This window comes from Tamandua tetradactyla, chromosome 11 (assembly GCF_023851605.1).
Source record: "Tamandua tetradactyla isolate mTamTet1 chromosome 11, mTamTet1.pri, whole genome shotgun sequence".
Lineage (NCBI taxonomy): Eukaryota > Metazoa > Chordata > Mammalia > Pilosa > Myrmecophagidae > Tamandua > Tamandua tetradactyla.
In genome coordinates, this window is record NC_135337.1 from 7,769,853 (window position 1) to 7,781,892 (window position 12,040).

A 12,040-nucleotide genomic window follows, 5' to 3' on the forward strand; every position below is an offset into this window, starting at 1 on the left:
TTCTGTCAATAAAAATATTTTAAAAAAAGAAGAAAAAGAAAAAACACAAACACACTAACAACTAAATTCTTAAGCCCTTTGCTTCTACTTCCCTCCTCTGAATTAAGACAGATTCTACTTCAAAGAACGTGCATGACCCAGCCTGCTATAGTAGACAGGCTCTCTTGGCTGCTAGGAGATAAAGGCGACATGGGGCCCTCGCACTAAGGATTATCTTATCTCTCCCAGCCACCTTGGTCACCCAGGAGACAAACAGCTAGAGGCTCCTAGAGGAAGTCTAGCTAAGACTAGCCTACAGCTCAGTAAATATTTATTGACTTAACACATGAGATGATTTTCCACATATCAACATGTACCATTTCTAATGATACCATTTGAATTTATTGAGTCTTCATGGTATTTTACTGCTTCCTGCCATCTGCAGAAAGGACGGTAAGGAAAACTTTCTGGAAGGCAGTTTGACACAATTTGCATCAAAAGCTTACAAATATAATCCCACTTTCAGTAATATACTCTGAGGAAGTAAACAAAAGTGCCAAGATATTTACACAAGGATGTTTCATTATAGTGTGTATAATGTGAAAAAAGATAGCAGACAAATAGTTGAATATGAGAATGGTTTAATTAAGTTATACCCATATCATAGAATATTATACAATATTAAAAATGACATTTTTGAAAAATATTTCATGACTCAGAGAAAGTCTTACGATAGTAAGGAAATATAGTTTTATACAGGGTATAAAACTATATTCAGCATTATTCCAATTTTGAAATATCTCTCTATATATTTAATACATTTACATGCACAGACAAGAAAAGAACATCAGCTGATCTACAAGGAAGAATTACAATTTCTTTCTTATAGTTTTATATTATTTCCAAAACTTCTTATTTTATATAGAGTAATTTTTCTAAAATGAACCATCATTTGAACTATGTATCATGTGCTAGGCACTAAGCTAGGAATTTTTACTGAGTATTTAATCTCCAGAGCAACAACTGTGAAAAGTAGGTATCTTAGTTCCTTGCAGATTGAGGAACTGAGGCTCCTCTGTTTAAGCCATTTGCCCAGGGTGCCCTGTATTCAAGCCCAGGACCAGGGCCACGTTTTCCTGCTGCCCTGCATGCCGCGCCTGCTGTGTCTCCTGATGGGCCCACAAGAGGCCCATGGTGGTCACTGACAAACAGAGCTGCGCACAGCTTGTCTAAGAGCAAGGCCTTATTTTGCTCTCTGCATGCTCTACATCTCCTTCCAAAAGTAGAAAACTTTTTGTTTTTCCTGGACAAGAAACAGAGCCTTCTTGGTTCCTAAGATTCGAGGCTCCCTTCTGAAGCAGTTTTCATCCCCATCTCCAGCTCCACTAGCGGGGGCCCTCTCTCAGAGCCCACTGCCTTATGACCGTGGTATCTGCTGTCCTGCTTATTACTTTGGCATTTTGTCAGGTTATGAGTAGGACAGGGCAGGACTGCACACCCCCACCCCTTCTAGCCAGCTGGTTCCTTAATCTCTTCCCTGGATACTAAAACAAACAGGCTATGTGTTCTGGCTCCCTACTCAACCCAAAAGAGGGGGGAACAGCAAACATCTCAGCTATGTGAACAATCAGACGAATATCTGGCAGCACATTTGATCTTTTGTAACTATTGCAGCCAAAAAGTCAGTCTCCGGGCAGCTAGAAGTCCCATTACATCCTAACCCTTAATATCCAGCTGGGCTCCAGGTGCTACCTTAGTGAGTGTGCCCAAACTCCCAGCTGGCTGTGTTCCAGACGGGACCCTCAGTGACACTAACTATAACCCTTCATAAGGAAGGCAGCGGCAGAATTTCCCACCTCTGACCCAAGGCCTCGTCATTGCTTCCTGTTCCTTCCCAGAGGCAGAGACAGGAAGTCACTTAGACGGATCACAGTAAGTCAGTGACATTCAGTACTGGAGCATGCCGTCTGGGCCACTCTACCAAATCACACTGATACTCCAGCACTAAAAATCACAACTTAAAAGGAAAACTACCTAAGGACCTGTATCTGGGAGGAAGGAGAAGGGCGTATGGGAATGGGACATGACTTATAAAAACAATGCAGAAAATCTGATACTTTTCAGACTCTTTCTCTGTTTTGTACTCACAAGAGGGTTGCATGTTCAAAAAAGCTTGAAAAATACAGGATTAAACAAAGTTAAACAGATAAAGTTACTGCAGGACTTCTCAGAAGCCTTAATGTGCTCATGTATACTGCTTTGAAGGGGTTATAATGAAAGTTGTTTGTCCAACATATTCAACCACAAAACTAAGGCCTGGGCGATGCAACAGTGGCTCAGCAGGCAGAGTTCTCACCTGCCATGCCAGAGACCCGGGTTCGATTCCCAGTGCCTGCCCATGCGGAAAAAACAAAACAAAACAAAAACAAACAAAAAAACTAAGGTTCAATGAACACACTTTGGAAAGTGCTACTCCAGGGTGACCTCAATATGATCCTGTGAAGATAGCAAAAAAGGCCCCAAACAATCTCTTCCCACTTGCCATTATCAGATATTTTCAAAACAGCAGTGTTGGATCAAACAAGGTTTTCATTCTGTACTCTCCTCTGTACTTCAGCAAGGGTTCTATGGTATTTTTCTACTTGGTGGTCAAATTTCTTGGAAGAGAACTCTGCCTGGAAAAAGCTCCCTGGAGTGAGGCGGTATTTTAGTGCCAGGCCCCTGAACTCAGCAGCCAGAAGTGGGGCAATTTTGCTGCTGTGAGACAGGGAGGAACCCTGCTCCTCCCAGGTAGTTTGGTTCCTTGTAGTTGCTATACCATCATTGTCTCCAGTAGGTACCAAGTGGGGCCCTAAACCAATTTCCTTCCCAGTTTCTGGAGAGACAAACTCTTTATCTATAGCCCTTAACTGCCCTGGAAACCCCAAGGGGGCAGGCAACAAAGTTACCATTTCATTGGACTCAGAGAAAGGGACTGGCCCATCCCCTTCTTTGCCGCAGAGGTCTGGGAACAACTGCTTCTCGGTCTGCAAAGTACGAAGTGAAGGCTGCTTCTCAAGGTCCCCAGGCCAGGGAGAAAATTTCTCTTTCTTGGTGTACTCTGAGTCTCTGTCAGCTGGAAATTGATGAGTATTTTCCTCAAGGGATTCAAACACAACACCCTGGATTCTTGGTCTCTTCAGCTTCCTTTCTAGTAGCCAGAGAAAGCTCTGTTTTCTAGAGGAGGAACTCATGTATTGCTGCACAGAGCTTGGAATCAGGGGTACAGAGAAACTGGGGCTCAGGATATCCTGAAAGTAATCCCTACAAGGCTGGCCACTGACAATGGGCATCACCTGGCAAGGCTTCAATGCTGCCACAAAGGCACGGAGCTCCGAGTAGGAGGAATGGTCAGAGTAAGGGATGATGTGGATATCCGGGTGGGATCTGCGGATTTCTCGGCTTGTGGGAAGGATAGCAATGGTAGGGTGGGTCTGGTTCCAATGCAGCATGGCGGAACGACAGATCTCCACACGGTCCACGGCATGAATGCGGCCAGCCTTCTCGTCCACTGTGAACACATCTGACAGACCCAGGAGCTGCACCAACTCCAAGCGCCGAGGACTCAATACCACCCAGGTCCGAAACTCCAGGGCCAGCTGTTCCAGCAGTGACTCCTTTCCCAGACTGTAGAGTCCTGAGTTGTGTTAAAGAGATCGGGGGGAGTCAGAGGAGGAAGAGAATGACGCTGTTGGGGAATACTAATAATTTTTTAAAATGCACAAAAATTATGGGGCAAGCAGGGAACATATCAAGGAGAAGGTGGCATTTGAATTAAGAATATGCAGAGTGGTGGGGAAGAGAACATGCAGAACCCACTCATTCATCCAGTCCAACAGAGGAAAGCATCTATCAAATGTCAGGTATTGAAGGAAAAAAAAAGAAGAATTCTCAGCCCTCAAGGAGTACAATCTACAGGGACCCAGAAACAATATGGGGCAATATTAGAGATAGGCATAATGTATCATCAGGGCACAGAGAAAGAGCATATACTAATTAGGGAAAGTTTCCTGAAAATGACAAGGAAGTTAAGTCACAAAGGATAGGTCAGAGTTAACCTGACAAGCAAAGGGAATGGTGAAGCCCATTTTAACAGGGGTCAGTTTGTAATTACTAAGAGGAATTGTGAGAAATGATGCTAGAGAGGTAAGCAAGGAACATATAATACAAGACCTTGTATACCCTGCTGAGGAGCTTGGTCTTAATTCCATGAGTGACGTGGAGCCACTGAAGGGTCTGAAGCAGGAAATGGCCTGATGAGATCTGCAATTTGGATGAATCATGCAATGACTGTGAAAGACTGACATAAAGAGAACACAGCTAGAGGCAGAAAGACCAATCCTAAGTGTGTCATAGCAAGAGGATAGACTGAATTAGGGAGGTAGTAGTAGGGATAGAAAGAAGGTAATAGATACAAGTGCTATTAAGGTAAAATAGGCAGGATTGAGTGATTAAGCAGATTAGAGGGAAAAGAACTTCAAGATGACTCCCAGATCTCTAGCTGGGAAGACTGGGCTGATGAGGGTGGACAGGGTCATTGATGGTCATTATTCAGTGGCCTGGATGAGAAGCTGAAAGCAGATGCTCCTCCAATTAGGACACCAAACCAGTACTTCTATCAAAAGAAATGGGAAAAAACAAAAAGAAAGAAAGACCTGAACTGCGGTAATGGGTAAGGTAGTGAACGGAATGAATAGATATGGGAGATATTGTTTAACCGTTGTTCTCAGACCTTTTCTGAAGGTTTTTTCAAGTCCACAACCAGATTATTAACTTACAAGAACTTATATTTCCCTTATATCCACTTTATTCCTGATTGTGTTCAAAACCTCACCTCAGCACAAACGTAGCTGATGTTCTTCTTTCTCTCCCTATTGTATTTTTTCCTCTCTAGGTCCTTCCCCTGCTAGACTGTAAGCTCTCAAAATCAGAGACCTTATTTTATTCATTTTTCTATCCCCAGTGCCTATCAGGATACTTGGCATATAGTAGGGGCTTTAAAATATTTGCAAAATTAAGCAAGCCCTACCACAGCCTCCTGTGGTTGCTAAATACTGCACTGAAAACCTAAAGAATGGTTACGACTTGTATTTCTTCATGAGTGATCAAGCAATTATGAGAACAGGGAAATTTATCCATCAATTGGTTAGTCTTCTTGGAAGGTATATAATTTTTTTTTCTTTTTAAAAATGTTTGTATTAGAGAAATTGTGGATTTACAGAACAATCATACATTAGATGGAGGATTCCCATATACAACCCAACTACCAATACGTTGCTTTGGTGTGGAACATTTGTTACAACTGATGATAGCGCTTTTTTTTTAATTGCACTTTTTTTTTAAAACAGTAATAGCCAGCTTTTTTTGAGAGATTTTATGTTGTAGGCACAGTGTGAAGCAATTTACATGCATCACCTCATTTAAATCACTCATACACAGGCTTTTAGGAAATATGTCCCATTATTATTATTATTTTAATCAGAGATGTTGTAGATTTACAGAAAAATCATGTAAAAATACAATTTTTTCCAATATCTGCATTTAACCCCCCTTTGAAACTCCTTTCTGAGATGAGTTAAAATATTTATAATGGTAGCAAAACTTTTTTCTTTTGTGGTTTTATTATAATTTTGGAAACAACCAAAAGCGTCATTCAGAATTAAACCTATTACATCTTTCTAACAAATACTGATTTTCATAAATATCCCAAAAGACAACTCCAAGGAAGAGTTCTAAAAAATGTTCTGTACCATTGTGGAATCACTAGTACAAGCATAAAACTGCTTTTTCAAAAAGTTTTTTTCATCTAACTTAAACAACAACATTCATTTGAATTTTACCTTCTTATATACATCATTCACTCACATGACAAATATTTACTGAACACCTTTGTCCAGAAGTAAAAGTGCCCTACCATTGTGAGGTTTATGTCCTCGCACAATGAATAAGTAAATTATAATACATTGCAAGGTATAAGCACAATCCTGTCCTTTTCCTACTTAAAATCCTTAATAGCTCTTCATACTAAGAGCAATGGTTGCATTTAGAATCAAGTTCAAAATGGCTTACAAGCATTCTTTGGTTCAGCCCTATCTCCTGTCTCCAGCCTCCTCTCCCATCACTCTTCCCTTCACCAATTGCACTCCCGTCACAATGGTTGCTGGTTCTCCATTCCACAAACATACAAAGCTCCTTTCCACTTTGTTAATGTTCTCAAGGATTTACATTTGTGTGTGTATGTGGTAAGCAGAGCGGGAGATAGAAAATAAACAATAAACAACAGCATATTAAAAATGCATAGAGGGACTTCCGGGTCAAGATGGAGGCTTAACAACGTGTGTGTTTTAGTTCGTCCTCCAGAACAACTACTAAATAACCAGAAACAGTACAGAACAGCTCCTGGGGCCACGTCAGTGACCAGACACATAGCGTACCCCAGTCTGGACCAGCTGGACCAGCTGCAAGCAGCCCCCCGAACCGTGAGTTCCCAAAGCTGCGGCAGCCAGTGCCCCTCCCCCACAGGCTGCTTTCCAGAGGGGAAAGGAAAGGACTTTACCAGCAGCAGAGACTGGGCACAATCAAACACCAATTATGGAATAATTAACTAATTCTGACTACTAAAAATAGGCTCCCAGCTTAGGTGAACCTGATCAAAGCGGAGGTTGCTCATTTTTGCCCCGGCGGCAAGGGGGCAGAACTGACAGAAAAAGGGGGAAAAAAAAAAGAAGGAAACAGAGGTTTTTGTGGCTGTGTATCTATAAAGGCTTGACTGCCTCTGGATACAGCGGCAGGACTTTTCAGGCTGCAACTGCCCCAGACATAGGCAGAAGTGAGCTCTTTGGGGGGCTTGTCTGGAGCCTGTGCCTTCCCTGGGGTGGGGGAGGGGTGTGAAGCCCAACTCAGGTGGAATCCCTCCATCAAGGAATTCAGAAACCAGGGCTTGGTAATTTGAAGCCATTAAAACCAGCCTACAACCTCTCCTCTGTCTCCACCACGCCCCCAGCAGGGTGAGTCTGCCAAAGTTAAAGGTACCGCATCATCTTATGCTGGTGGGACCTGCAGTCAGACAAGCACCACATACTGGGCAGGATAAGAAAAACAGAGTCCAGAGACTTCACAGGGAAGTCTTTCAACCTGCTGGGTCTCACCCTCAGGGAAAACCGACGCAGGTGACTCTTTCCTCCTGATAGGAGGCCAGTTTTGTCTGGGAAAATCTGGCTGGGGTATATAATATCTAAGTAGACCCTCCTAAGTGTGTGTGGGTGAAAGGCACCACACAAGCAGGGCAAGAAACAAGAAAACAAGAACTGGAAAATTCTCCTCTGTTAAACAAAACTTAAGCTAAAGGTCCAGATAAAGCTGAACGGAATGTCAAAGAACAGATAGACGCAAATTCATCCAGCAAGAAAACCTTAGATAAAAGAAGTGAAAGCAATTGCCAGAATAAGCTAATTAAGGTAATTAAATGCCTAGACGCCAGCAAAAAATAAATCACACTAGGAAAATTGAAGATATGGCCCAGTCAAAGGAACAAACCAACAATTCAAATGACATACAGGAGCTGAAACAATTAATTCGGAATGTACGAATAGACATGGAAAACCTCATCAAAAACCAAATCAATGAATTGAGGGAGGATATAAAGAAGGCAAGGAAAGAACAAAAAGAAGAAACTGAAAGTCTGAAAAAACAAACCACAGAACTTATGGGAATGAAAGACACAGTAGAAGAGATGAAAAAACAATAGAAACCTACAATGGTAGATTTCGAGAGACAGAACATAGGATTTCAAAACTGGAGGATGGAACATCTGAAATCCGACAAGAAACAGAAACTATAGGAAAAACAATGGAAAAATACGAGCAGGGACTCAGGGAATTGAAAGACAATATGAAGCGCATGAATATACATGTTGTGGGTGTCCCAGAAGGAGAAGAGAAGGGAAAAGGAGGAGGAAAACTAATGGAGGAAATTATCACTGAAAATTTCCCAACTCTTATGAAAGACTTAAAATTACAGATCCAAGAAGTGCAGCGTACCCCAAAGAGAATAGATCCAAATAGACATACTCCAAGACATTGAACAATCAGAATGTCAGAGGTCAAAGAGAAAGAGAGGATCTTGAAAGCAGCAAGAGAAAAGCAATCCATCACATACAAGGGAAGCCCAATAAGACTATGCACAGATCTCTCAGCAGAAACCATGGAGGCGAGAAGACAGTGGGATAATATATTTAAATTATTAAAAGAGAAAAACTGCCAACCAAGAATTCTATATCCAGCAAAACTGTCCTTCAAAACTGAGGGAAAAATTAAAACATTTTCAGACAAAAAATCACTGAGAGAATTTGTGACCCAGAGACCAGCTCTGCAAGAAATACTAAAGGGAACACTAGAGACAGATACGAAGACAGAAGAGAGAGATGTGGAGAAGAGTGTAGAAAGGAAGATTATGAGTAAAGATAAAAAGAAGGAAAATTAGATATGACTTATAAAATCCAGAAGGCAAAATAGCAGAAGAAACTACTACCCATGCAGTAATAACACTGAATGTTAATGGATTAAACTCTCCAATCAAAAGACATAGTCTGGCAGAATGGATCAAAAAAACAGGACCCATCTATATGCTGTCTCTACTCAAAGGACATGAGGCCAAGGACACAAATGGACATTTTACACATCAATGTTTATAGCAGCATTATTAAGAATTACCAAGAGATGGAAACAGCCAAAATGTCCATCAACAGACAGCTGACTAAACAATCTGTGACATTTACATAAGATGGAATATTATGCAGCTGTAAGACAGAATAAAGTTATGAAGTATGTAACAACATGAATGGACCTTAAGGACATTATGCTGAGTGTGATTAGCCAGGAACAAAAGGAGAAATACTGTATGGTCTCACTGATATGAACTGACATTAGTGAATAAACTTGGAATATTTCCTTGGTAACAGAGACCATCAGGAGATAGAAATAGGGTGAGATATTGGGTAACTGGAGCTGAAGGGATACAGATTGTGCAATAGGACTGAATATAAAAACTCAGAAATGGACAGCACAATACTACCTAACTGTAATGTAATTATGTTAAAACACTGAATGAAGCTGAATGTGAGAATGATAGAGGGAGGAGCGCTGGGGACATAAATGAAATCAGAAAGAAAGATAGATGGTAAAGATCAAGATGGTATAATCTAGGAATGCCTAGCATGTATAATAATAGTGAAATGTACAATGTACAAATTTTAAAAATGTTTTTGCATGAGGAAGAACAAAGGAATGTCATTACTGCAGTGTGCTGAAAATAGATGGTACTTAGTAGTTTAAAATTTCAACTAATGTGTGAGACTAAAGCAAAAAATGTTTATTTGTTACAAAATTTATATTTTGACTAGAGCATTTCCTAATATAACTCATGTAGATAGTTTGATTGAATGTCATAAGTACTTGGAATCTCAGGTAGGACATGAGATTTTGTTAGTTTGTCCAAAGTGATGCCCCGATGAATTCCAGAGTGATTTGATCAGTGACTAGAAAAGTGTTTGCAAGCCCCCTTTGGGGAATGGTGAGAGTGGGGAGAAATTCAACTTTCCCTAGTTGAATTCCTGATATTCTCACAAGCAGTGTGGACAACCAAAGCTATAGGCTGAGCCCCCAGTCTTGGGGGTTGTTCATATGAAACTTAACCCCACAAAGGATATGTCAAGTCTACTTAAAATTTAGGCCTAAGAGTCACCCCCAAGAGAGCCTCTTTTGTTGCTCAGATGTGGCCTCTTTCTCCAGCCCACATGACGAGCAGTCTCACCACCTTCCCCTTCTCTGTGTGGGACATGACTCCCAGGGGTGTGGACCTTCCTGGCAACGTGGGACAGAGATCCTGGAATGAGCTGAGACTCAGCATCAAGGGACTGAGAAAAACCTTAGAATGAACTGAGAATTAACATCAAGGGATTGAGAGAACCTTCTCGCCCAAAGGGGGAAGAGTGAAAGGAGACTAAGTGTCAATGGCTGAGAGATTCCAAACAGAGTTGAGAGGTTATCCTGGAGGTTATTCTTATGCATTAAGTCAATATCACCTTGTTGTTCAAGATGTAGCAGAGAGGCTGGAGGGAACTGCCTGAAAATGTGGAGCTGTGTTCCAGTAGCCATGTTTCTTGATGATGATTGAAAAATGATATAGCTTTCACAATGAGACTCTGTGAATGTGAAAACCTTGTGTCTGATGCTCCTTTTAGCTACTATATCAACAGAAGAGTAGAACATATGGAATAAAAATAAATAATAGGGGAAACAAATGTTAAAATAAATTTAGTTTGAAATGCTAGTGGTAAATGAAAGCGAGGGGTAAGGGGTATGGTATGTATAATCTTTTTTTTCTCTGTTATCATTTCATTTCTTTTTCTGTTGTCTTTATTTCTTTTTCTAAATCGATGCAAATGTTCTAAGAAATGATGAATATGCAACTATGTGATGATATTAAGAATTACTGATTGTATATGTAGAATGGAATGATATCTTAATGTTTTGTTTGTTAATTTTTTTAATTAATAAAAAATAAAAAAAATGAAAAAAAATGCATAGAGCACATTGGAATGTGGCGAGTACTATAAAAAAAGAGAAAGTAGAATTGGTATAGGGAATCAGGAGTCGGGAATATGGAGGGGGTGGTAGGCATGTCGTGATTTTAAATAAGGTAGTCAGGGCAGGTTTCATGAACAAGGGGAGATTTGTACAGGGACTTGACAGATTGAGAACTGTCAAAGAACCTACATTCACTAGCTATGGGTGAGAAAAAGGAAACTACTCACCAATCTTTATATTATGCTGTGGGTGCTTTCGAATGAGATTGACAATCTGGCGGGTAGCTTCTTGTTGGGAAGGAAGAACCAAGGCTGGGTTGCAATTGGTGTTGTCTAGGTATAAGGTATGGATCTGCTTCCCCGGTCGCAGAGCTGGCTCCTTCAGCATGGCTGGTGTATATCGAAAATCACCTGGAAGAAGAATATAAGGGGGGTGGGAGGTGGGCAGAATGTCAGAAGCAAAAAAATAGAAGCCTCCCCTACCCCCAACAACAGATGGAAATTTGCTTACTGGCCCATGAAAAAACTATCATATGGTCTGGCACTGGATGTATGTAGCATAGCATCTTTGTAGAAATGTCCTCATTTTGCTCTTACTTTTCAGTTACTCTACATAAGGCTGGGGCTCTTCAAAGAGTAGGATATGATTCAAAGGGTCATTGTGCTCATATGGAATGAAGCTAGAAGGCTGCCAGACTTCTATTAGGAGTAAAGGTTGCTAAAGAGGAGAGTCTGAGAAGATGGAAATGACCCCTTAGGAGGCCCACCTGTGTAGAGGATGGTTCCAAAGTACCCTTCAAAGAGGAACATGACAGAGCCAGGACAGTGATTGGCATCGATGAGGGTTACAGTCATGGTCTGTCTTCCAAGTTCATCTAGGGGCAGTACGTGGCTCTCACCAACCTCCAGGGCTCGTATCCACAACTTAGATACCTGAGGAAACAGCTGGTCATCCAACAACAACAAAGTCCCCTCCCTGATACCTCCCTGGATCAGGGACTATCACTTTCCCAAATCAGAAAGCTGGGCAAATTCTGAGCTCCCCTGAAGCAGAAGCTATAATGGGGATCCCCTAACAATCCACCCTGGCCCCTCCCTCTCAGCACTCCACCCACTGTCCACAAAACAGTTTAGTAAGGTGATTCACAAACTTTTCTGAGCATAATAACCCTTTGGGGGCACTTGTTTAAAAATTTCAGCCAAATTTTCCTGGCGATTCAGGTGGATAAATGACAGAGCTGGAGAATTTGTATATTTAGCTAGCATAACAGATGGACTCTTACAATGAGGTGAGTTTGGGGAACATCCTAGCTTATGCGAAAAGATAAGGAATTAGGTTACCTCATTTTCCGGGCTGGACTAGAAGATTTCTCTAATTATATGTGAAACATGCCAGGTTGGCCAACTGGAAGCCACACCCCTATACTAGGCTAAAGA

At 41.3% G+C, this 12,040-nt stretch overlaps 1 protein-coding gene across 13 annotated transcripts in view; it reads right to left on the reverse strand.

Annotated features, from left to right (window-relative positions):
• Positions 1 to 679: 679 nt before the first annotated feature.
• The window catches only part of DCLRE1B (DNA cross-link repair 1B), a 139,486-nt gene continuing 128,125 nt past the window's right edge, over positions 680 to 12,040 (reverse strand). For all 13 annotated transcript variants that reach the window (XM_077119840.1, XM_077119846.1, XM_077119852.1 and 10 more), the window contains 3 exons: positions 11,371 to 11,536; positions 10,832 to 11,014; positions 680 to 3,655 (listed from right to left, as the gene is read on the reverse strand). In XM_077119840.1, coding sequence (XP_076975955.1) covers positions 2,556 to 3,655; positions 10,832 to 11,014; positions 11,371 to 11,536 — 1,449 coding nt within the window. In that variant the 3' untranslated portion in view covers positions 680 to 2,555. The remainder of the gene's footprint in view (positions 3,656 to 10,831; positions 11,015 to 11,370; positions 11,537 to 12,040) is intronic.